Source organism: Bactrocera latifrons, unplaced genomic scaffold (genome assembly GCF_001853355.1).
Source record: "Bactrocera latifrons isolate USDA-ARS-PBARC rearing strain unplaced genomic scaffold, ASM185335v1 scaffold_335, whole genome shotgun sequence".
Lineage (NCBI taxonomy): Eukaryota > Metazoa > Arthropoda > Insecta > Diptera > Tephritidae > Bactrocera > Bactrocera latifrons.
The window spans coordinates 97,314-124,982 of record NW_017536974.1 but is presented as its reverse complement, the minus strand read 5'-3'; the positions used below and the strand labels follow the sequence as shown (position 1 = coordinate 124,982).

Here is a 27,669-nt window from a genome sequence, read left to right as displayed (position 1 = left end):
TTTTTTTGTTTCGCCTTTCCATCGCGTGCCGTTTACTGCACATTTCGCAGTGTCCACTACATAGTATAGTGCGTCAATGGTGGACCTTTTTTTCATAAACCCGTATTGTCTTTCTAATAATCCGCCGGCTTTCTGGATTGTTACCTCCAAGAGGTTTCTAACTATGCTTTCATATACTTTGTCAATAGTGTCGAGCATGCACAGAGGTCGATATGAAAATGGTTCCTCCGGAGGCTTTTTTGGTTTAGGAAGTAAAACCAATCGCTGGACTTTCCATTGGTCGGGAAATGTTCCTTCTTTTAAGCACGCATTTTACATTTTTATGAATAATTTAGGTTTCACAATCATGGCTTCCTTTAGGGCTCTGTATGGAATGCCATCTAATCCAGGCGCTTTGTTGCTTTTAATTTTTCCGGCTAAGGTTAATATTTTATCTTCACTAACTAGCAGTAGTGGCTCTATGACTTCGGTTCGAGGCTTAGCATAAGAAATACTGTCGTATTTTGGGAACAAAGTTTCGACGACATTTCTCATAAAGGATACACTTTTGGGTTGTTGTGCCTTGTTTTTGAATTTGTACATACATATTTTATATGCTGTTCCCCAGGGGTCTTCGTTTGCTACTTCACAGGGTTTTTCAAAACACTTCTTTTTACTGCGACCAATGGCTGACTTCTGAAGCTTCTTTTGACTTTTAAATATATTCCTAAAACTGCTTTCATTTCCTTCTCTCTGATTACGTTGTAGGGCGTCTAGCTGAGTTGCAGAGGTTTCTGAGCCCAGCTATTTCTTGATTCCACCAATACACTGGCCTTTGGTTGTTGTGGTGTGCTGTCCTACGCAGAAAGTTCGGCATCAAAGTCTTTTTGTTTCCAAATTCGTTTTTGGCATGTGCTCCTGCTGCGGCGTTCTGTCCCTCCGGCATATAAGACTTCGGCAATAATGGCCATGTGGTCACTATTTGTAAATACCGACACCGCCCACTTAATGTGTCTACTAAGGACGTCGTTAGCGAACGTTAGATCGATTATGGAGCCTTTGTTTCCTTTTTAAAATGTATTTTGCATTCCGCTATTAAGGATCGTAAGATTCGTTTGGCCGATGAGTTCAAGTAGTAGACGCCCACGGTAGTTTGTGCGTCTACTACCCCAAGCGGTGAAAGACGCATTGAAGTCGCATGCGATTATAATTGGTGCTTTGGCACGGAGGAATTCTTCAAAATCTTTAATTGAGGCGCTGGGAGGAGCATAGCAGCTAACAAAGTATATGCCACGTATATTTGCCCATGTGAAACAGTTGTGATATCTGGAGCGAGATATAAATGGTTGTTCTTTACATGACCATATTGCAGGTTTTCCGGATATGTCTGAGGTCCAAGTGCTTTCCGAACGCTGTGAGTATTGTTCGTTTAATAAGGCGACATCAATTTTTTTTCAAATGCTCTCCGTTCAAGCAGATCTTGAATATAAAATAGCTATTTGGGTACCGCTTCGGGGTTTTCGCATGCTCTTAATATTTATTTTCCCTAGGTTTTCTATCCCGCACTCTTTTTTCAGCGCCACTCAAATCTTTTCCGGAGTTGTTATTGCATATGATCGTGACTTTATGGGTTTTGGACTTTATCACAGCCATTTTACCGACCACTTCCTGAAAGGCACTTTGGAACGCTTTGGCTCTCTTATCCGTTTGATTTATCAGCTCTAATAGCTTTCATCGTTTTCCTTATATACGTGACACTTGAGCCCAATTCTTCTAACCCGGTGTCACCTTTTATTTCCCGGAGAATATCCGCGAATGCACCATCCTTTTTCGTGAGTATGATGGCGTCTGGCCTCGACCTAATTTTCTTTTCGACTGGTCTTCGCATCTTGACAACGTCCACTCGTTGTATTGGCTTGGATCAACTTCAATGTGTCAATGTAGGTGGGCTGTTCCGCTTTATTTAAATTTTTCGGCATTTTAGTGGGAGGTAAAAAGCCTGTTGTCTCACGCAGCTTTTTCGGGGTACTTACCTCCTTACCCATTGGGGAAACCTGGGACGTTTTCTTACCATAATCCTTTTGGCTAGGTTTCCACCTTTATCAGCCTTGGTATGTAGCGCTACTATGCTGCTAACTAAGTCGCGCATTGCCTGGTTTATATGCCTTTGGCCAGCAATCATATGATCCAGTTCTTTTATTTTTTTTTTTTACTACCCAACTGGTTAAAATTTTGGGTAATTTCGTTAATTGGAGTTTCCTCGGAAAGTTTGCCACCTCTAATTGTATTATTGGCATCCAGCAGCGTGGATAACTCACTCTTTCCATTAGGAAGCGTTCTCATGATTTTAGAGTTCCATCTAAATGGATTCTCTGGTGTGCATCCATTACTGTTCTCAGAGGCCATACCTTAATGAGAAAAATAGTTGGAAGCTCCTAACGAAAGGTGTGTTCAGTCACTGTCACTACAACCTTGTTTATATTTTCGGTAGTTGGCAATGCCAAAACCAAAGGTAATTCGAAAAGGAGAAAACAAAAAGGAGAACAGCTGACTAATTAAAACTAAACGGCAATGGAAAATTAAGCACGCGCTTTGATTGCATTGCTGCTACAAACGAAAAACGGGTATTAAAATATTGTTTATTTTACTGCCGGGCACATTCTCGGTCAAGCAAAAATGTAACATGCTTACACTTCGGTTTATTCACACTGATACGCCAGTTTGCTAGCCATTCTTCGACAGAACTTAAATGCTCCACTAATATACTTGATTCAAAAATGTTGCAAATGTTACGGCATACTATAGCTGTGTCATCCGCAAAAGTTGAAGTTAATACATTGTTAGCTATTATTATTTATTGACTTTCCAACGTCTGCTGTATATATAATATTGGTTGGGCCTAAAACGCTGCCCTGTGGTACACCAGCCCTTATCTATCTTTCATCAGATATAAACTCTCCTACTTTCACGATAAATTGTCTATTATTTAACCTTCCTATACCCGCGCCAAATGTTTTAACACTTATACCCGCGCAACTAATGCTTTCGTGCTCAACTTAGGTTGATGAAATTAAAGTTTTATTTTTGTGCTGAACTTAGGTTGGTTTATTTCTAAAAGGAATGATGCAAGTGAAAAAAACGGTAACAGTAAGAAATGTTGAATGGCTTGTGGGAAGTAAGTGCCTGGGATTGTGGAAAGTGTGGAAATGGAAATTAGGATATGTTCAATGTGTATAGGAATGTGAGATTAGAGTATGTTTATTATATTATTACACTGTGTTCACAATATTTATATTATATTTATATTGGGGTACGGAACATAACTTCTCCCCTCTTACATTCGAGATTCTCCTGGATCTCGTAATAGCTTAACGTTAAATTTAAATTGTATCAGTATCAAAAATATTCTTTTTTATTTACTTTAATTTAAGTAATGACAATAGCTATAATAAGACACGTATGCTAAGTAATTTAATTTAACATACAACATTGTTATATATGCACATGATACATTATTAGGGTGCGGAACATTACTCCTCCCCTCTTAGCTTCGCGATTCACCTGGTTCTTGTAATAATTATGTATGTCATAAAAATGGTACGTAATACAGTATTAGGAAGGTGTTGGTGTTAGTTCTTATCAGTAAAATAATTTGTAGAAGAGTCTGAAAATTTAAGAGGTCTTTTAATATTCGTCTCGTGAATATTTCCTAATTTGAGTTTCTTAAACTTAGGTTGTTCTTTTTGTCGTACATTGGCATAATTTTTTACAAAACCAATTTTCCTGTTTTCAATATAGTCTTCTCTCTTTATATTAAGTTTATTGTTCCTTGTTTCTTTCTGTAATTTAATGTTGTTTTATTAACTCTTTATTCGCATTATTATAATGTACATACATTATGGGGAGTATCTTTGATAGTGGAGTGAAAAGTGTGGTTATATAATTGAATTATCTCCGACATTTGTTCCTTGATAGGGAGTTTTTCTTCTAAATTTTGTGTTCTGATCTTTTCTGTAATTGTATTATTGAGACGTTCTACATCTGAGTTACCTGTGTCACTGTTAGGCTTAGTAAAATGTGTTTGAATTTCTTGTTCTTTGCAGAATTGCTTAACATTCGTATTATTAAATTCATTATCAAAAACAAATTTATTTATTTTCTTCTTTTCTTGTTTCTGTCTCCTAAGTAAAAGCTGACTGCGTGTTTAGAAAATTTATCTAAAAACATTATAAAAGCTTGTTTAGAATTAATGTACGTGTCTACATGAACAATTTCATTTATGGTTGATGGTGTTTCTGTCGTACGAAATTTCTTTCTGATCGGATTACGGTCATATTTTGCCGCGCTAGATCTTTTCCAATTATTAATTACTTTATGTATTATATAAAGTAAATTTGGAAAATATATTACGTGTTTCAGACTTTGATAGTTTGCTACGATGCCAGCATGACCAGATTGTTTGGTATGGTAGAGTGCAATTTGTTTAATTGCATGCTCCTCATTTTCCATGTCTTTTGCAAAATAAGAGCATTTTACAAATTTAGCATTGCAATTATTTCCATATAAGTCCATTAACTTAAGTTGGACCTTATTATACAAAAAAACGCTTAATTCTGAATAAATAGCAGTTTTCCTGTTTGTAGTTTGTCTTCGGACTATATCGGCAATATTAAGAGGTATGTCATTTTTTTTTCAATATAAATACGTTTGTTGCCTAAGATATGCTCAAATTCCTTTGTTTTTTGTTCAACTAGAATTATTTTTGATTTAAGTCTGTTAACAATAGTTTTTAAAATTGGAATATGATCATTAGCGTTTTCTTCTTGAGAGTGAACAGTGGCCGTTGTGGAAAATATATCATTTTGTTCGTTTATAACATTTATTTCATTTTTGCAAGCATCTATAAGGAAAAAAAGGGTCATAAGGTCATACAAAAAACTGGCACATACGAACGGCAAACCCTTGAGGGTTTTACTATATTGACCTGGGACCATCACCTTGACTTGGAATTTCTCACCCCCCATACAATAATCCCAAAAATGTTCCACAGTGTTATTTATTACTTTAATGACTATTAGTCTTTCCAAAACAGCCTAAAAAAATATTTACGAAAAACTGTTTTGTCGGACTCACAGACATGTGTGCGTTTATCAATATCTCTTCCTGTATTTATTTCGTACTCAACATTAATGTGGCTACTCACGTATTTTTTATATTTTAGCCAATTCGTTTTATAAGATGTTAGACCCAGTTTTGGATTAACGAATATGGGTTGTTCACATGACTTTATTAGTACAGAAGAGTGATCAGAAGATAGATGTGTATGTGTGTATAGATATGTAAGTGTGATTTATATATATTTTTGATTACAACAAAATCAATTAAATCTGGTATTTTCTTACGATCACTAGTTCAATATGTCGGATTACCAGGAGATATTATTTCAAGGTGCCTATTTAAAACAATTTGATACAACTGTCGTCCTTTCGGATTAATTAGTCGTGAGCACAAATACATATATAATATATGTATTTTTTGCACTGTAATCTCCACCTGCTAGCAATCTATGACCTAGCGTTCTAAAACTGCTTAAATTCGCTATCTGTAACTTTGCAACGAGATGGGCGGTATAAAGCCGTCAAGTTTAAGTCCCCGCAGCGTTTTTCATAGATATTGTTATAGCTTGTAACTGTGCTGTAGCAGAGAGCATAAGGATATAGAGAAAGTGCAGATTCGGCAACAAACGTTTGTAAAATTTGAACTACGGAATTCACCACACAACCATAGAATTCACGTTGTTAAATGTTAACATTGTTTTGATTTTAGCGGAAGGGAATCTGTAGAATTTCAGCTTTGTTAACATTATCAACCAGGTAATATTGTCGACTAACCAAGGAATGGATTCAATTTATGACATGCGTTTTAGTTTTTTATACTTTGTTATACCTTTTTGTTTTTGTACTTTTTAAAAATTTATCTTCAATATAAGTTAAAAAGTAGCAGTTGAAATATATTTTAGGTATAGTCCATACATAATTCCTTAAATAATTCATACAATGACTTCATAAGGGAATCAAACAGGTGTAGAATTGCGTTTTGCCGTCGGCAATTTCATATCTACATACATACATATGTATGCGCTATGAACATTTTTTCTCAACCAGGGAATTGTTTGGATATGTAATATACAAAATACATATATCTCTAAGATCCGCATATCTTGATTTCCTTTACTTGTTGTTGTAAAAATTATTTCTATCGAGCCACATATTTACATACGTATGTACAACTATTCATAAGTGAATATCTAGTGCCGTATGCATCATTCCGCCTCTCCCTTGCCACGGACAACCAATGGCCGAAGCTCACGTTTTGTCAAAGAGTGGTTGTTGGTAGAAAATCGGACCTGTATATATTATCGTTCTATCGAATGCGATATTCGCCGTGGCCAACGCCCAAATGACCATAAATCTTTCGCAGAACTTTTCTCTCGAAAAGTCGCAACGTCGACTCATCCGTTGCTGACATCGTCCAAGCCTCTACACCATATAGCAGGACGGGAATTATGAGTGACTTCTTTTGGACTCAGTTCGAAGAAGCACCGGTTGGCAAGAGTTATCCTGCGTTGGATTTCCAGCCTGCATTATTGCTGGTGTTTATGCTGGTTCCAAGATAGACGAAATTATCTACAACTTCAAAGCTATGACTGTCAACAGTGACGTGAGTGCCAAGTCGCGAGTGCGACGACTGTTTGTTTGGTGACAGGAGATATTTCGTAATATCAATATCATCGGCATACGCCAGCAACTGTATACTTTTATAGAAGGTGGTACCTCTTCTATTTAGCTCTGCAGCTCGAACTATTTCCTTCCGCAGCAGGTTGAAAAGATCGCACGATAAGGAATCGTCTTGTCTGAAACCTCGTTTGGTAACGAACGGCTGGGAGAGGTCCTTCCCGATTCTGACGGAGCTTTCGGTGCCGCTCAACGTCAGCTTACTCAGCCGTATAAGTTTTGCAGGGATACCAAATTCAGACATCGCGGCATAAAGGCAGCTCCTTTTCGTGCTGTCGAAAGCAACTTTGAAATCGACGAAGAGGTGGTGGGTGTCGATTCTCCTTTCACGGTTGTTGACATTCCAGGTCTGAAGCCACACTGATAAGGTCCAATCAGTTTGTTGACGTTAGGCATTAATCCTTCACACAATACACTCGATAGAACCTTATATGTAATGTTGAGGAGATTGTGGGGTGTCCTTGTTTGAGGATTGGGCATAGCACACTTAAATTGCAATCGTTGGGTATGCTTTCGTCCGACCATATTTTACAAAGAAGCTGATGCATGCTCCTTATCAGTTCTTCGCCGCCGTGTTTGAATAGCTCGGCCGGCAATTTATCGGCCCCCGCCGCTTTGTTCTTCAAGCGGGTAATTGCGATACGAACTTCGTCCTGGTCGGGCAATTTAACTTCTGCTCCATCGTCATCGACTGGGGCATCGGGTTCGCCTTCTCCTGGCATTGTGCGTTCACTGCCATTCAGCAGGCTGGAGAAGTGTTCCCTCCATAATTTAAGTATGCTCTGGGCATCGGTGCCTAGATCACCTTTGGGGGTTCTACAAGAGTATGCTCCGGTCTTGAAATCTTCTGTAAGCTGCCGCATTTTTTCGTAGAATTTTCGAGCATTACCCCTGTCGGCCAGCTTATAAAGCTCTTCGTCCTTACGCATTTCGGCCTCTTTCTTTTTCTGTCTGCAAATGCGTCTCGCTTCCCTCTTCAACTCTCGGTATCTATCCCATCCCGCACGTGTTGTGGTCGATAGTAACGTTGCGAGGTAGGCAGCCTGTTTTCTTTCCGCTGCGACATGGCACTCCTCGTAACACCAGCTGTTCTTTTGCACTTTCCGAAAACCAATGGTTTCGGTTGCAGCTGTACGTAAGGAGTTTGAAATGCCGTCCCACAGTTCTTTTATACCGAGTTGTTGACGAGTGCTCTCAGAGAGCAGGAGTACAAGCTGAGTAAAAAATCGTTCGGCTGTCTGTTGTGATTGCAGCTTATCGACGTCGAACCTTCCTTGTGTTTGTTGTCGTGCGTTTTTGCTGCACAGAGGCGGATGAGAATCTTGGCCGCAAAAAGATAGTGGTCTGAGTCGATGTTAGGAGCTCGGAGCGCAAGCACATCTAAAACACTGGAGACGTGCCCTTTGCGCTCTTTTATATGGGCACTATAATAAATGCCACAAGGACCTACTCGTCTCTGTCCTCGTCCCGTCCATCGCATTTTTTGGACGGCGTTGATGTCAGCCCTCAGCTAAGGAGCACATCAAACAGCTGGGCAGCGGGACCTTCCAAATTAAGGGATCAGCCATTCGAAGTGCATGCCCTCAAGTCGTAGTCCTATTTCGTTTGCCATGGTCGTCATCACAAGGTGGGTCTCTCATTCGAGGCTGCTTTCTTCTTTTCATTGGTATTTTTTTGGCATGGCGGGTCTGAAACTCTGCGCGTAACCCTGTGTACTTCTTAGGCTACCCGGAGGATACTTGGTCAAAGACCGAAAGTCGTGAGCTACTTAAGCCATATGTAAACGAATCGTTCCTGGCCTCTCCCAAGTGAACGGTGATCAGAAAACTTTCCTCACTTGAGTTAGCTTCTACACATGACTGCATCTGCGGTTCCTTAGTACCAAAAAATTGAAATTCCGTCAGAATATTTGAATGACAATAGTAATTCTGTGTATCTAAAATGAGTTGAGTTGGGTCAATAGTTCCCTATACACCACTATATAACTAATGTAAAAATTCTCAAACTTCCAAGTGTGCTTTTGCTGGGTATACGGACCAATATTTGAGTTTTATAAATGAAAATTACGGGACGTGTTTTGCTCTTATATCTTTGTAATTAAAATACTTAGATATAATAAAACGACAACTTAACCTATTACCAGGATTTTCGACAATCCGGCTGACTTGCTCCATATGATTGGTGATTGTATGTGAGCTACCTTAATCAAACCTAGGAACTATTTTTTTAGTATGTGGCATGATAATAGTTAATCCAAACTAACTCCCATATACTACGTATAATGATTTTCGGTTTTCTAACAAACTGCTATCTATGCAGATTATCGTGGTCAGTGTATAAGGTATATATGATACCTTTATAAGTGCGTATACATTTATAAAGTTGCTAGGATGCCGATCCTTGGTTTGACATTTTACACCCTAACGTATTTCCCTGGCTTTGACTCGTGCGAATTGCAAGGGTATAAACTGTTCGGTTGCAACCGAACTTAGCTCTTCCTTACTTTTTTAATTTAATAATTGCATTTAAAAATTATCGACCGTAAAAAGTTTCCAAGCGACACCTATTTAAAACATTATTCATTGTGACCTGCAGAGTTGAAGTTGGGATTGCCTCAATTATAAATGTAATGGACTTTGAAGCAGTCAAATTTTGAGGTTTTGTTTTGTACACCTTATGCTTAACATAACCCTATAAAAAAGGCTGGTGCAGTTAGGTCAGGTTACCTTGGGGGTCAGCGGAAAAGTGAAGTTTCTTAATATTATTTTGTCTTAAAATTTGCTCGCAGCTCCACAATAACCGATCTGGATTAGTGTACAGTTCCTCCATCTTGCTAAAACCGAACGCTTACTAAATGCATACACCTTTGGCATAGTTCTGAGTAAATAAACTCATTCTTTAAATAATGGTTCCCCTTGACAATTACTATCACACCATTTTCTTTTAAGAAGTATGACACTTTGATTAAAATTCGCACACAGTGACTCGTTCCGAGTGAAGTTCTATCTCGTTGATTACTTCGGGATTTGATTACGTCAATATATCGTAATTGAGCATCATTAGACATAAGGAAGCTATTTGGTAAGTTATTGTATTCTTCGGTCATTGTTTTGGCAAAACGAATAGGTTTATCTGGCTTGTTATTCTGACTTTGTAGAAAAAAGATTTAAGTCATAATGAATTATCCGGCGGGTACAGAATTGAAAACCTTCACAGCTGGAGTGTTATTTTTCATTCGCACAATATGATCTAGGCAGTGCAGCCGCTATCTCTTGATTCGCCGAACGCTGTCAAAGTCGTCGTATATCTCATACAACTCATCGATCATAAATCTTTCGCAGAACCTTTCTCTCGAAAAATTGAGACGTTGACTCATCAGATGTTGTTATGGTCCATGCCTCTAGAGTTTATTTTTTGTTCTCGAGAGAGGACTTTACTTCTCAATTGCCTACTTAGTTCGAAGTAGCACCTGTTAGCAAGAGATATCCTGCGTTGAATTTCGAGGCTGACGTTGTAGTTGATGTTGATGCTGGTTGACGACGACTGTTTGTTTGATGACAGGAGATATTTCGTCTTGCCTTCGTTCACAACCAGACCCATTTGCTTCGCTGCTTTATCCACTCTGCAGAAAGCAAAATTAACGTCACGGTTGTTAAGGCCAATAATATCAATATCATCAGCAGACGCCATCAGCTGTTCACTCTTATAGAAGATTGTAACTTCTGGATTTAGTTCTGCAGCTCGAATCATTTTCTCCAGAAGTAGGTTGAAAAAGTCACACGAAAGAGAGTCGCCTTGTCTGAAACCTCATTTGGTACTGAACGGCTCGGAAAGGTCCTTCCTGATCCTGTCGGAGCTTTTGCTGTTGCTCAACGTCGGTTTACACAGTCGTATTAGTTTTACGAGGATACGAAATTCAGACATCGCGGCATAAAAGGCTCCTTTGCATTTTCGTGGATTGGGCAGAGCACAATTGAATTCCAATCGTGGAGCATGCTTTCGTCTGATCACAGAAAAAGCAGCTGATACATGCTTCCTTTCAGTTCTTCGCCGACGTATTTGATTAGCTCGACCGGTAATCCATCGTCCCTGCCGCCAGGTTGTTCTTCAGATGGGTAATTGCTATTCGAACTTCTTCATAGTGGGGCAATGGAACGACTGCTCTATCATTAACAATTTGGTAGTCGGGTTCACCATCTCTTTGTGTTATGCTTTCACTGCTACTCAGAGGGCTGGAGAAGTGTTCCCTCCATAATTTTAGTATACTCTGGGCATCATTCACTAGATCACCTCTAGAGATTCTACAATAGTGTAATCCGGTCCTGAAACCTTCTGTTAGTCGCCCCATCTGTTGGGATAATTTTCGAACATTACACATAGCGGACAGCTTGTCAAGCGTCGTACTGACGTATTTCGACCTCACACTTTCTCGCTTCCCTCTTCAACTCTCGATACATTTCTTATCCCGCACGTGTTGTGGTCAATAGTTACGTTGCGATGTAGGCAGTTTGTTTTCTGTCCATTGCGACACGCCACTCCTCACCATCCCCGCAGTTATTCGTAAAGGAGTCCGATAGTTCCATTATATCGAGTTATTAATGAATGCTCTCAGAGAGCAGGAGTGCAAGTCAAGTAGAAAATCGTTCGGTTATCTGCTTTGATTACAGCTTTTCGTTGGGGCTGTGTTTTCCGTCTATCGTAACATGATCGATCTAGATGGTGGCTTTTCGATCCGGAGACAGTGACGTATCACAAATTTTTCTATGGTGGAGTCTAGTACCACAGATAAAAATATTTCGGGCCCCGGTGAAGGCGATCAGCCTCAACCCATTTGAAGATGTTTCATCGTGGAGGCTGAATTTATCGACCTTTGTTCCAAAGATACCTCTTGATCTCTGATCCACCACGAATCCCACATCTAATTTGCCTTTATGCTGCTTTGCAGTAAGTGCTCCAGGGCCTACTCGCTTCAGTCCTTGTCTCGTTCACCACATAGCACGGACAGCGGTGATGTCAGCCTTTGCCCTTACGATTACATCAACCAGCTGGGCAGGGGCACCTTCCCAATTAAGGGACCGGACATTTTAGGTGCATACCATCAAATCATAATCCATAACACGATTGCAGGGGTCGTGATGAAAAGCCCGAAGCTGTTGTTTTTTTATTTTTTTATTTTTTCGGTTTTTACGTGATGGGTCCCAAACTTATTATGTTTCGCCTTCACATTTTAGCTCGCTTTCAAACGTATGTTCTTAGGAGGCTGGTCTAAGATCGGAAGTCGTGAGCTTCTTGAGTCATATGTAAAGTAATCGTTTCTGGCCACTCCCAAAAAAATTGTGCTCAGAGAATCCACATTTTAGTTAACCTGCTCGTATGGATTCTTGCGTTCTCTTGTTGAAAAGAGAAAACATATTCGCTTCTAATACTTCCTGGTGTTTGGAGCTATTCATTCAGCAAGAAGATAATGTCAACGTTACTATCCCAGGGTTTGAAAATGCGATACATACCATGAGTTAGCATCCACCGAAAATGCGCTATCCCAAGCAACCGTATGGATTATCAACGTTGAACTTTTCTCTTCCGTAAAAATCACCTGGGACCAATAGTAAATTTTGTTCGGTAAACGCATTGTCTACTTTACCGTTTTACTTAAAATTTTATTTTTCTTAAACTTACTGGATACCAGTCTGTATTCATTTGTAGAAATTTGGTTCTTTCGTTTCATTTTCCGTATTTACGTCGTTCTATTAAGTTCCCTTGTCAGAATTTTCTCTTTAAATTTCAGGCTTTGGCGCGATGGGTCAAACCCTTGCCATTTAAAGCGTCTTTAAGCTCTTACGCGACATTCTCCGATTAGCTAACATAATTTAATAAAATTAATTTATACCTGTAATTGGCCCTGATCGGTAGGAGCGTTTTTATAGCAATGAAACACCGTTTAGAGAGCATTCTTCTCAATACATACAATAGTAGGAATAATACCATTTTTATAGAATTTCAAGAGTTACCATAGACCTTTAAAATAACATCATTTATATTTAGAAGATAAACATATTTTTCCGTATTTCACATTAATATAATATCTTTATAACAATGAAACAAAATGTATTTATGTACTATACATATGCCTATCAGATGCACATAGAGTAGTAGTGAGCCAACAGTTTACCTAAAACTTTAAATTGTTAATAATATTTCATAGTAATGTATTTTGAAGTCTCATGCATATTATTATTAAGTAATTAAGTTGTTGCTTTTAATCGGCTTGCGAATATATATATTTTATAATTTAATTACCAAGACGAAATTTCTAACGATGCAATTGCTTCTGGCTTTTGTTCACCTAGGATATTTTGGTTACATGAGTATATATGTTTATGAGCTGCGCTTATTATGTATATATATTATATTTTTAATTTTTTCTATTTAACAGCACTTTTATGTTTCCTCACTATAACAATTTGTATTTTGTCTGTAAGGAACACTAAGTTTTTATTTTTATTGAGTTTTTATTCCGCAAACTCTGTATCACTCTGATTCTAAGGCACGAGGGACCGTATTTAAAATATCGCCTAATCTGAACGAAAACACGCATCCACTTGAATGTGTTTTCTTCAGCACTTGCACCCAAAGGGTAAAAAATGATTTTATTGTAGTTCTCTGTTTACATATATTACTAATTGTTGTTTTCACCTTTAAAATATTCACGATTTCAATTGAATAATTAACGGTCCAGACAACGAGAAAAAGGAGGGTGTCATGCAGGAAAGTATAAAAGCTCAAACAAATTTGTGATCGTTCGGTGATGACGATCGAGAAAAAGATGCCTGGATGAATTCGTGATATTTTTTGTTGATTGAGCAGAGAGAGTGTTGAAAATAAAGGTGATGTTATGTTGTGTGGTGTCTGTGTACATGCATCGGTGGGTGGTGTGAGTTTGTGTGTATTGATGTGTGGTGTTTTCTTCAGCAAGATGGCATTACATGCAATACGGCCAACGAAACTATCAATGTAGTGAAGGTAACTCTTGGTAAACATATTATCTTGCGTCGTAGACCTGTGTCGTGGTTTCAAGATCATGAGATTTAACATCGTTGGATTATTTTTTGTGGGGTTATTAAAAGTGACTTGTCTATGCAGATAAGCCTAAGACGATTGATTCCTAGGAAGAGAACATGAAAACATAATGACAAACCCTTATCTTTATAATAAAGCTAAATTCTTGGCCATAACATTAAATTATATGCCTTTTTTCTGCTTGAAACCCACCTAAAAAGAAAAACCATTTTTTAGTTCCATTAATCCTCTCAGAAGTAATGTGGTCTTTGACGAAAGTTAATATGATACGGAAATAATTGATTACAGCACAATTCCTAATTACAAATACATTATATTGATATACAAAATTTGCCTTACAGACACTAGAAATAGTTATATCAGTCACTATTATTGCTTAAAGTTATTAGTTTATTACCTATTTTTAAATCAGAGACAAAATCTCCCAAGGGTCCATACATTTTTGGGTATAGTTCTTCATTCAAAAGATAAAGAGATGAGAAATATTGCGTTATGAAAAAATTGTCTAAAGCGATTGAAAAATGGACTTTAATTAAACTTGTTTAAAAAATTTGATGAATTTTTTACGCACATACTTTTTTGTAAAAATTAGTAATATCAAATGAAAGAGAACATTTTAATTTTTAAGCGTACTGAATATAAACGAAATCGATTCGGACTTTTAAGAGAAAAGAAATATTTTCCAAGATCATCCAAAAATTTAATAAATCATTTTCGTTCGAAATATTGGGAATTTTTGCAACAGAGTTGTATATTTTATTTGGTGTTTAGAACCAAAAAGCGTTTATTGTATGAAAAAAGCTGAACCATCAAAAAATTGCAGGTACACTTGGGATATTTGTCACATAATTAAATATTAATATTTGATATATGCGTGTACTTCTGTAACAACGATAAATTAATTAAAATTAACATACTATATAATCTTTTTACAGTATTATCACTGGGAAGGATGATTTCTACGTCTGGTGGTATACCATCTGCTTCCCCTTCTACACCAATTGTGACTTTAAAAAGTCAAATTTGTGACGGTTTACCAACAGATACAATTTATAATAAACCATGTAGTGAAACGTTACCAAAAATTGCTGCAGTGGATGGTCAATTGGTGGAAGTATCTAAAGTTGGAGAAACATTTTTGCTGCATGAGCAGATCATTATGTCAGGGCAGCAAAAGTGTGCTTTACAAGAGAAACCAAAGTCATTAGTGGTATCACCGCAACAAGTAATGATATTATATATGCAAAAATTAACTCCATATGAACGTGCTGAAATATTGGCGTATCCGCATATATATTTTATTGGTGCCAACGCTAAGAAACGATCGGGCATTTTCGGCCCAAATAATTCTGACTATGATAACGAACAGGGAGCCTATATCTATATACCACATGACCATGTGGCCTATCGGTATGAAATGCTTAAAGTGATAGGCAAAGGGAGCTTTGGTCAGGTAATTAAAGCATATGACCATAAGACACATGAACATGTCGCTTTAAAAATGGTCCGAAATGAAAAACGCTTTCATCGACAAGCGCAGGAAGAAATTCGTATTTTGCATCATTTGCGTAGACAAGACAAGTATAATACAATGAACATAATCCATATGTTTGATTATTTTACATTTCGGAACCATATGTGTATTACTTTTGAGCTACTCAACATCAATTTATATGAGTTGATAAAAAAAAATGGTTTCAAAGGTTTCAGCCTCCAACTTGTGCGAAAATTTGCGCATTCGCTATTACAATGTTTAGATGCATTATACAGGAATGAAATTATTCACTGTGATATGAAACCTGAAAACGTATTACTTAAGCAGCAAGGACGTTCCGGCATAAAGGTGCGTAAGTATTGATGTGAAAATTTTGTAATAACAATCTTCGGCCCGATATTTTATGTGGGAATTGGTCATTTCATGTCTTTAGCAAACCATTCTTTACATTTGGGAGAAATGAATTATTAATAATTAATTAAAAGTCAGATCTTCAAAAAGGATTATATTAAAACGAGTAAACAATTCTTTACATTCAGAAGAATAAATAAATTATTTTTAATTAATTAGAAGTCAGATCTTCAAAAAAGATTATATTAAAAACCACGTTTCCTGAAAACACGCGAGGAAAAAAATAAATGGAGGATATACTAATTTGATATATATTAGGTTGTCATAAAAGTCTTGCGGTATTTTCTAGTACGGCTGCTACTATGCCGGTCTCTTTCGACCAATTCAGGGATTTTATCGCAATTTTCGACGACAGGCCTTCTGGAGCGTGGCGCATCTTCGGCCACCTCTACACCAGAACGAAAACTTTTAAACCATCGTTGGGCGGTGGAAATGAAAACTGTATCGGGTCCATAAACTGCACAAATTTTATTGGCGGCTTGAGATGCATTTTTTGCCTTTATCGTAGTAGTACGGTAAAACATGTGGTATTTTCTCTTTATTTTGCTCCATGTTGGCGACGCTACAACCAGAGAATGTATAAATATGCTTTATGTTCCCTGGCTCTGTTAGCCGTCCAATCGAACATCATACAGAATTCAATTTCACCTTCTCTATGCTTTATGTTCTCTGGATGAGCGTGCCCCTTAGAAAAATGAAATATCGTAAAAGTGGCAACACGGTGAGCCTTCTCTATATACATTCTCTGAACTCTACAACTAATTTTGATCGCTTTTATAGTATTTGTTCTATAAACTTGGTTTGTAAGCATTGTTTGACTAAGCATTTTGCTTCAGAGTCTACAATGCGTGAAACAAATTTTTACTCTGTGTTGTCAGAATATTTTTGATTTTTTAAGTCAGCATATGACGATCTCACATCTAAAGATATATAAATAAAAAAACCAACAATTATTTCGACAACCTCTCGATAAAATTTAAATACTATTAACATTGTTAATAAATTGTATTTTCTATTGGTCGAATTTCGAGCACTGGCGATTAGACTATAGCTAACCGATATTTACCGTATAACCAGAAGTTTCCAGTCCTTGCAAAAAGTCAATCAGAAGTTCGAAAATTTTTATTTGAGGTCAAAGAGGGGAATTATTGACCGAATTTCAACGATGTATCCCACCTATTTACCGATGTTTTCAGTAAAAATTCAGCTGTAGCTACTAGGGTCCTCAACTTAGGTAAGTTATGCTCTAATATAACTTTATATGGCAAACCTTAACGGTATTATTTGTGAAAAGTTTTATCCCGGTATATTTGCTGGTTCTTGATTTGTATACTATAGTGTAAGAATGGGATGGAATTTAAAATTGTGATATATGAAAAGTAGGCGTGGTTGTAAATTGATTTAGACAATTTTCCCACCATACTAGGATAATTTTCTCACATGACGAAAATGTTTGAAACTGGTTCAGAAAGAGTTGAGTCCTGTTAGCATTTAGCCAGTGGCCCACGCATAGTATGATTTTGATACCGGCTCCTATAAAGCCCCTTTGTGCCATCTTTGGATTTAATGTCTCGACGCTTTTATTTATTATTTTTATTATTGAGTTACCGCAGTTTTAGTAGATTCCAACCTAATCGTTATACGGGGAGTGAGCTGAGGTCCGATTTCAGCCATTTTCACACTGTCGGAGGGGGTGAGAAAAAATGCTATTATCAATCTAATTAATTTAGCTAATTGGTGTTCTGAGATATGTACATATATTAAACCATCGTAACCGCTCCCACCTTTTAAACGCACAGATGCCATTACCTAAGGGGATTGTACTAAAACAGGCAGTTGTATCATATTTGGGAGTTTAATTATAGCGATTTATACGTTAACGAATATTGGCGTTTAGTGGGCGTGACAATGGTTCGATCTTAGCCATCTGCAATGCCAACCTCTTTTCGATGACCTTCGTCATCCTGATCTTATATATACCTCTACATCTATCACGATTGATTAGGTGAATACAACTATTTTACACTGTAGTAACAAATTGCGAGAGCCGATATTAATTCGTTTATTTATACTTTTTTAGGTCATCGATTTTGGTTCATCATGCTATGAAAGTCAACGTGTTTATACCTACATCCAATCTCGTTTCTACCGCGCACCTGAAGTTATACCTGTCTCTTATACACATCTAGATGTGTATAAGAGACAGGATTAGGTGAATACAATTATTTTACACTGTAGTAACAAATTGAGAGAGCCGATATTAATTCGTTTATTTATACTTTTTTAGGTCATCGATTTTGGTTCATCATGCTATGAAAGTCAACGTGTTTATACCTACATCCAATCTCGTTTCTACCGCGCACCTGAAGTTATACCTGTCTCTTATACACATCTAGATGTGTACAATCATACTCCTATAAACGGTAAATATATAATACTTTAAAGTTCTACATATACTTTGTGCTTGATATATGAACATTACGTTATATAGGTAAAGATTACTRACGAGTATCTACAACTTCTCAGTATCTGGATTCTACAGCACAATTTTGCGAGCTTCTCAGGTTTACTACGTCACTATAATTAAATCGCTGACGGCATATAAAGTGGACAATTATGCTCATGGCTTCTCCATAAAGCAAATACGCCCGAAAAAATGTTATAATTATGAACGTTTTAGTAATATGTAATGACTTTTAAGACAGCAGGGAACATGCTTTCAATACAATGAATTTCTTTCCATAGTGATAAAAGTAGCATGAATAAAAAAGAACGTAAAAGTTAATAAGAGAAAAAAATTAATTAAAATTAAGGGGAGTATTCTTTATTCAACTAGATCGATACATATTTGGTTTGTTGGTCGGGTAGGTGTAAAAATAAAATAACACACCTATTGTGTTGTTGTGTTGATACTGCATCTGTATGCGGGTTGTCTGCTGTATTATCTCTATTTTCAATTTTAATGTCTCTGATGTTTTTGGTTTGACAGTTGTTGCACTTTTAGTTAATTACCGCATTCTCTTTGTTAAGAAGTTATTATTCGATTTTAGCACCGTATAAAAGAAGAACTGTTGCTTCTTCTTTGCGTGGACACCTCTTACGCAGTTATAGCCGAAATTACAACAGCGAGTCAATCGTTATTCCTTTTCGCTGTTTGGCGCCAACTGGAGATTCCCAGTGTAGCCAGGTTCTTCTTCACCTAGTTTTTCCAAACGGATTGGAGATAGCCACTTTCTTTTCACTGGCTGAACTACGTCAATGGCGTGGTATATCTCGAATAGCTCATTCTAAGTTTCTAATTCAATATTCAACAATTTAATCGCCTTTACCAGTGTTTTGCAGCTTAGCTACACGGTAAGTAACATTCTCTGTTTAAACTTAACATTCCCTGTTATAAGTAAGTAATGATTTTTTTTTTGGATAATGTCAATCTTAATAGACAAATTTATGAAAATGTGAGTAAATTTTTTCAATTGTTATATATTTGTAGTTATTAGTAATAAAGAACAAAACAAAAAGAATGGAATACCTCAGTAAAAAAAAGTAATTTATATGAAAAAAGTTTTTGTATTTCAGTTTAAAAATTATTTACATAGCAATAAGAGATCTCGCTACCTCAGTATCTATTTCTTGCTTGTGATCCGAATCACAATTTTAAGGGTCACAACTTATTTTAAATTTTATGCAGATGTCATGTTATGCCGCATAAACGTTAGCTTTTGCCATATCCTCAAATTCTCCATAGTTTTTTAAATGTGATAATGCTTTTTTCAACGATATAGCTCATTAACAATAGGATGGAGTCATGTGTAGAAGTTCACACAAGTGACGAACGTTCTCTGATCGGCATTCGCTTGGGAGTGGCCAGAAACGATTATTTTCCATATGGCTCAAGCAGCTCACGACTTTCGGACTTTGACCAAGTATGCTCCGGGTAGCCTAAGAACAGGCGAGCTACACTGAGAAGGTAAAATATCCCCTGCATTAGGCTGTGCGCTGGGTTTGGGACCCGCTACATAAAAAAACACCCCCAATGAAAATTAACAATCAGCCTCGGATGAGAGACCTCCCTTTTGATGACGACCATGGCAAACGAACTAAGGACTATGATTTGAGGTCATGCACCTGGAATGTCCGGTCCCTTAATTAAGAATTCCGCTGCTCAGCTAAATGATGTCCTCGTAAAAATAAATACTGACATCACCGGCGTCTAAGAAATGCGATGGACGGCACAAGGATAGAGATGAGTAGATCCTTGTGGCATTTACTACGGTGGCCGCATAAAGAAGCGCAAGTTTGATGTTAGATTCGTGGTGGGAGAGGCACTCCGTCGGCGAGTACTATCACTCACTTCGGTGAATGAACGTCTAGCCACAATTCGCATCAAAGCGAGGTTCCTCAACATATCGCTGATTTGCGCCCACGCGCCCGCCTCTGTGCAGCAAAAAACGCACGCCAACAAACGCACGGAAGGTTCGACGTCGAGGAGCTGCTATCACAACAGACAGCTGAACAATTTGCCACTCGGCTTGCACTCCTGCTCTCTGAGAGCACTCGTCAACAACTCGGTATGAGGGAACTGTGGGACGGCATTTCAAACTCCATACGTACAGCTGCAATCGAAACCATTGGTTTTCGGAAAGTGCAAAAGAACAGCTGGTATGACGAGGAGTGCCGTGTCGCAGAGGAGAGAAAGCAGACTGTCTACCTCGCAACGTTTGATCGACGTTCGGGATCTGATAGATACCGAGAGTTGAAGAGGGAAACGAGACGCATTTGCAGACAGAAAAAGAAAGAGACGGAAATCCGTGAGTATGAAGAGCTTGATAAGTTGGCCGACAGAAAAAGTATGATTTTGATACCGGCTCCTATAAAGCCCCTTTGTGTCATCTTTGGATTTAATGTCTCCGACGCATTTATTTATTATTATTATTCTTGAGTTATCGCAGTTTTAGTAGATTTCAACCTAATCGTTATAGGGGGAGTGAGCTGAGGTCCGATTTCAGCCATTTTCACACTTTCGGAGGGGGTGAGAAAAAATGCTATTATCAATGTAGTTAATTTAGCTAAATTGGTGTTCTGAGATATGTGCGATTTATATGTTAACGAATATTGGCGTTTAGTGGGCGTGACAATGGTTCGATTTTAGCCATCTGCAATGCCAACATCTTTTCGATGACCTTCGTCATCCTGATCTTATATATACCTGTACATCTCTCACGATTAGTTAGGTGAATACAATTATTTTACACTGTAGTAACAAATTGAGAGAGCCGATATTAATTCGTTTATTTATACTTTTTTAGGTCATCGATTTTGGTTCATCATGCTATGAAAGTCAACGTGTTTATACCTACATCCAATCTCGTTTCTACCGCGCACCTAAAGTTATACTTGGATGTAAATACGGTCGCGCAATTGACATGTGGTCATTTGGATGCATTTTGGCTGAGTTGCTTTCTGGACATGCCCTTTTTCCTGGGGAAAATGAAAGTGACCAGCTAGCATGTATAATTGAAGTTCTTGGTATACCTAACAAAAACTTGCTTGTCTGTGCCAAACGCGCAAAGGCTTTCTTTAACCCAAAGGGATATCCTAGATACTGTACGATACGCACAATGCCTGACGGTACGGTCGTTTTAACTGGTAGTGAATCACGTAGAGGAAAGATTCGCGGACCGCCAAGTTCTAAAAGCCTGTCAAATGTTTTAGATGGTTGCAAAGACGTATTATTTTTAAATTTTATACGCGGTTGTTTAGAATGGGATCCACAAAAACGAATAACACCAGCAGAAGCCCTTAAGCATCCATGGTTGCGCCGACGTCTTCCAAGGCCCCCTAATTATGTTAATTATTCAGGTGATGGAGAAAATACTAATGGTGACAATAGAAAYAATCGCAATCATACTCCTATAAACGGTAAATATATAATACTTTAAAGTTCTACATATACTTTGTGCTTGATATATGAACATTACGTTATATAGGTAAAGATTACTRACGAGTATCTACAACTTCTCAGTATCTGGATTCTACAGCACAATTTTGCGAGCTTCTCAGGTTTACTACGTCACTATAATTAAATCGTTGACGGCATATAAAGTGGACAATTATGCTCATGGCATCCATAAAGCAAATACACCCAAAATATGGTCGGACGAAAGCATGCGCAACGATTGGAATTTAAGTGTGCTATGCCCAATCCATAAAAAAGGTGACCCCACAATCTGCACCAACTGCCGTGGGATGAGCCTAGCGTTTTGTATGAAAGATTAAAGCCCACCGTCAGCAAACTTATTGCACCTTATCAGTGTGGTATTTGTGCAATACCAAAAGCTCCGTCAGGTTCGGGAAGGACCTCTCCGAGCCGTTCGATACCAAACGAGATTTCAGACAAGATCGTGCGACTTCTTCAATCTGCTGCAGGTACAATCTTTTATAAGAGTGTACAGCTACTGTCGTATGCCGATGATATTAGTTCTGCTTCCTCCAGGCTTTGCAAGGAAGCAACACAAGTGGGTCTGGCAGTGACCGAGGGCAAGACGAAATATCTCATGTCATCAAACAAACAGTCGTCGTACTGGCGACTTGACACTCACGTCACTGTTGATAGTCATAACGTCGAAGTCATAGATAATTTCGTCTATCGTGGAACCAGCGTAAACAACTCTAATAATGTGAGCCTGGGAATCCAACGCAGGATAAATCTTGCCAAAAGGTGCTACTTCGGCCTGAGTAGGCAATAGAGAAGCAAAGTAATCTCTCGACGAACAAAACCATCATAATTTCCGTCCTGCTATATGGTGCAGAGGCCTGGACGATGACAACAACTGATGAGTCGACGGTGCAAGTTTTATGGCCGCCAGTATGCCGGTGTAAGCCTTTTGAATGGCCTCTAACTCTGCATAATGCTTTTCTCTCATGGTTAAATGCATTTTTTCGAAAATAAAGAAGTTGCACGGTGCCATATTAGGTGAATATGGGAAGTGGTTAATGATTAAAATGTTATTTTTGGTCAAATAAAAGGTCACAAGCGCCGATCGAATGTTGCAATATTTGATCATCAGTCAATTTGTGCAGAACAAAGTTCACACACCTTTCTTAAGCCCAAATGTTCGGCCAAAATGTAATAAATCGATGTATTGAAGATGTTCAATTCCATTTCCATGAATTTCAATGATGAATTCGGCTGATTTTCGATGAATTCACGCTCAGTTTCAATGGAATTTCCGGTGATCACGGATTTTGATTGGCCTACATGTTGATGGTAATTTATGTCCTCACGACCACTTTTAAAACGTTGAAACCACTCGTGCACTCTGCTATTGAATAGGCAATCACTGAAATAACCTCGTTTCATCAATTAAAACGTTTCTGTAAAAGTTTTACCAATTTTAAAACAAAATTTGCTCGAAGTTGACACTTGTAACGCAATAACTTCACTTCCAATTTATGAAATGCCATGAAGTCGACATATAGATGGCGCCACCAGGTATTTCAAAAATACCTGTTTACTTTGGAGCGCACCTTGTATAGTTTGTCCGTGACTTTTAGTTATTGCGATAGAGAAAGCCACTTTCAGAGGAAGTTGTTGTCTTTTGAGCTGGAAGGGTAAGCTTGGGGGTATTATAGGGACTGTGGGTATCAATACCGTCTTTCCTTTGCCTTCTTTAGTAATAATGATGACCTGGACGATTTGGCGCCTCAACCTTGTGATACGTAACTTAGTGCCGTTTTACATTCTGGGCACGTTTAGGTTACGCATCCGTATAACAGGCACACCAACTCTGCTTACTACTTCCAATCTTAGACTAAGTGTCCTCTGGGTAGCCAACGAATATCCCTTTGAAGGGAAGCTAAGGTAAGAAAGCGAAACATCCCCTCCACAGGATTGTGCGCAGCGTTTGTAACCCGCCAAAACCAATACTAATGAAGACTAAACGACAGCTTCGGCTGAGAGACCCAACTTTTGATGACCACCATTGCAAACGAAACAAGGACTACAATTTGAGGGCGTGTACCTGGAGTGTCGGGTCCCTTAATTGAGAAGGCGCTGCTGCCCAGCTGGTTGATCTTAGAGGGCATCGCCGCCGTCCAAGAAATGCGATGGATGGGACAAGGACTGAGGTGAGTAGCTCCTTTCCCGGTTACTACAGTGGACATTTAATGAAGCGCGAATTCGGTGTGAAAATCGTGATGAGAGAGAAAGTACGTCACCGAGTACTAGGCCCCCTAGTACAATGGGAAGTGCCGTCTCTCAGCTGAAGGAAAACAAACTGTTTACCTTGCAACGTTATAATCGACCACAGCATATGCGGGACGCATTTGCAGACAGAAAAAGGAAGAGGCCGGCATGCGTAAGTATGGAGAACTTGACAAGCTGGCCGACAGAGGCAATGCTCGAAAATTCTACGAAAAGATGCGGCGACTAACAGAAGATTTCAATACCGGAGAAGCATAAAGAAGCAAAGCAGATGTAATCAAAGTAATCAAAGAAACAGTCGTATCACTCGCGACTAAGTACCCACGTCACTGTTGACAGTCATAGCTACGAAATCGTAGATAATTTCGTCTACCTTGAAACCAGCATCAACATCAACAACAACATCAGTTTCGAAATCTTTCGCAGAATATCACTTGCCAACAGGTGCTTCTTTGAACTAAATAGGCAATTGAGAAGTAAAGTCTTCTCTCGACGAACAAAGGCCAAACTCTATAAGTCACTGATTATTTCCGTCCTGCTGTGACAATATCTGATGAGTCGACGTTACGAGTTTTCGATACAAGTGTTCTGCGGATAATTTTTGGTCCTTTTCGCATTGGTCACGGCGAATACTGCATCCAATAGAAAATATATATATAGTACACTCCAGCTCTGAAAGTATTCGATGCAGGATCCGCCGGGGGAAACAGAGGAAGACCTCTACTTTGTAGGAAGAACCAGGTGAAGAAAGACCTGGTTTGGCTTGTAATCTCCATTTTCCGCCACCTGGCTGAAAGAAGAAACGACTGGCGTGCTGTTGTTAACTCGGCTATACCCGCGTAAGCGCTGTCTACGTCAGGAAGAAGAAGAATAGCTTTTTCGCACCGTCACTTTTGCTTAACAAGGTTTTCTTATACATGCAATAGTGCATCGCGACAACTACCTATTCGGATATCATTCCTTCATTTGCAAGGTTTAGCGGGAGCTTGAATACTGGGTGTCCTTTTTTCCAACTCAACAAGAAATCTTCGCCATTTCCATCTGGTGCATCCTAGAGGAAATTATTATCTTGTTCGCTAGCTATGCGGTTTGTTATCAAATTGAAAATTTTTTTGCTTCGGTAGTACCAGGGGCTCTGTTTTGTTAACTTGAATTTCCAAAGCCGCAGTATCACAACAAAGCTCCCTCCCTCTTCTATCATTTGATATGAGGCCGTCATATAATGAATTAAAAAATCATTTTGTGTTAAGATTGGAAAATGAACTTTACCCTTATGACAACGCATAGTGAAGGAATTTGTTTCACCCTTTTTGACTCTGAAGCAAAATGCTTAGCTTAATAATGCCTACAAACTGAGTTCATAAAGCCAATATAAAAAGGATCAAAACTAGGTGGTATTTCAACCAATGCACATTTGATGGAACCTCACAAATGAACTGAATTATTATAAAAATATCATTATTCCTATCGTTCTACTCAATTGCATAAAAAACCTAACTAACTAACGACTGATATCAAAGTTTATTTCTACTACAAGGTTTTTCCACGATTTATTTGTCGAAAAATTCGAACACAAAACAGGATTGAGTTTCAAAGAACAAAATTAAAACTTGCAATATTAGAACTAAAAACCAGTGGCAAAAATTGAACGACGTAATCATAAATATATTAAATTTTAATTCCATATTCCACTTTAATGTTCCACAATGCCTGCTACTGTAGCTAATATTGCGTCATATTGAAAATCACATTTTTCCAATACCCAGAGAGTTTCTGGTAAATATTTGCCGACGCCCTGCTTTTCGCTGAGGGACTGAGAGTCGTCGGGCAATCCAATCTACTGTCTCAGAAGCACACTGATTAGGCAGAAATAAAGGGATGCCCAATTTTTTCCAGTGTGAGAGCGAATCAAAATTGGCGTTTTTTATAACATTTTTACAATTAAAAATTACTATATCGATGTCGCTTAATATACGGGGAAAGTATTTAAATATTTATACGGTGCCATATGTTAAAACCACTGACTGTTGACCATTCAATACCCGATAAAAGGACTTAAGTTTGTTAGATCTCAATCAATAAATGGTTTTAATCATTTTCCATTGAAAATTAGTACAATGTATACATACAAATACATTACAAAGCGTTTCATCAAATATATTAAAATTTCACAAATTAATTTAATTTTCATTGTTTTAAATGTTTTATAAGGGCTCCTTAACGAAGCAACAAATCTCTTTCCTATATTTTTTGTGTTGCGGAATAGCTTCATCAGGTGTTTGAGTGGACCGCTGAGTGACCATACATATTACGTTCTCTAGACGCCGAAAAGCTGACTATTCAGGTGTCTCTAATGCACGATGAGAAGCTGTGCGAATCCCATTTTCCTGACACTGAGCATCAGCTTGGGCAGAAGTTTCTCTAGCTCTGTCTTGACTTGCTGCATGCTCACGTCTGCACCGTTTAGCAGGTAGCAAACAATAGTTATATCAGTTTCATGCAAACAAGTGAAACTAAATCTAGATGTGACTTACCAAATATGTACCTTGAATATGAAAATGGAGTGCCAGGCGACGCCTTAAGCAACGTCATAAAAATGCAAACTGCATTTCAAGAAATATATAAATTTTGGGACCAAGAATTTTAGTGATGAAAAGAATTTTGTATGAAAGAATTTAATTTATACGTACCCGGTGGTCTTCATAAATATTGAAGAGATTTCATATGCCTATGAGAGGTATGCCATAAACGCCTCCATTGTGGTGAATCACAAATGGTATGAGTAGAATTTTCATCAAAACGAAAGTCCCAAATATACTTTGAAGCAGGCAAAATTAAAGAAGAAATTTACGCTGTTGAGGAGCGAACTCCCTGATTTTGCTTGTCATTTGCATGGTGATGAATGAAATTTCCAATGCACCGATCCATGTAGCTAAGTAGGCAAAGGCGTTGTAGGCCACTTATGTAGTAGGTCCAGATTTTAATTCGATCGAGGATCTGTGGGGAATTCTTTCAGGCAAAATAAATGAGACAAAATTCATATTTACGTGTTTAAAAAAACTGATGGAGTCAATACTTCATCCTGTCTAATTGATGAAAATACTTAAAGGTATTGGAGTATTTTTTTGCTCGTAAAAACATATCAATTAAAAAAATAATTCAATATAATTTTATTGTTTAATATTTGGTTCTATTAGTTATAACAACTATGAAAAAAATTAATAATTATTTGATTTACTTGGAAAATGTTAGCTTCCTGCTAGAATATTTCCTAAAAGATGTATTAATATATAATACTACATATTTTGACTCTAAACAACTTATCATTTAACGAATCCTGAAAATTAAATCTTTTAAGATGTTTTATTACTTGAAGCACTTCCCAAAAACAACCAAAAAATACAAAGAAATAGCAGCCCGCCCCGATTTACACGGGTATTAGACACACATACTTTCCCGTTTTGCGGGGGGTTATTAACAAAGAGTAAAATGAAGGAAATTCGTACCTCCAAGTGTATGTTTTTGCATTATTATTATTTTTTATATTTTTGTTATTTTGTGAAATTTCTGAAGTGTATGCAAAGTTTTTAAGGTGCTCAGTATTTGTGTGTTTAACTAACAATTAAGAAATTATCGATATAATACAAAAGAAAAGAGGAAAAGAGTAAATAAAGTATTAAATAAAGTATTAAATAAAGTGTAAGCAAAGA

At 37.8% G+C, this 27,669-nt stretch overlaps 1 protein-coding gene and 1 long non-coding RNA gene across 2 annotated transcripts in view; one reads left to right on the top strand and one right to left on the bottom strand.

Annotated features, from left to right (window-relative positions):
- The window catches only part of LOC108971281 (dual specificity tyrosine-phosphorylation-regulated kinase 2), a 201,064-nt gene extending 179,053 nt beyond the window's left edge, over positions 1-22,011 (top strand). The window contains 3 exon segments of the mRNA XM_018937237.1: positions 14,786-15,693; positions 21,063-21,675; positions 21,744-22,011. Of these exon segments, the coding sequence (XP_018792782.1) occupies positions 14,786-15,693; positions 21,063-21,675; positions 21,744-21,835 (1,613 nt within the window). The 3' untranslated portion in view covers positions 21,836-22,011.
- Positions 22,012-26,126: 4,115 nt separating this feature from the next.
- On the bottom strand, positions 26,127-27,045 carry LOC108971280. The gene is made up of 3 exons (XR_001993538.1): positions 26,650-27,045; positions 26,494-26,562; positions 26,127-26,413 (listed from the first exon to the last, which is right to left on the bottom strand). It is a non-coding gene; the product is annotated as an uncharacterized LOC108971280 (long non-coding RNA).
- Positions 27,046-27,669: the final 624 nt, after the last annotated feature.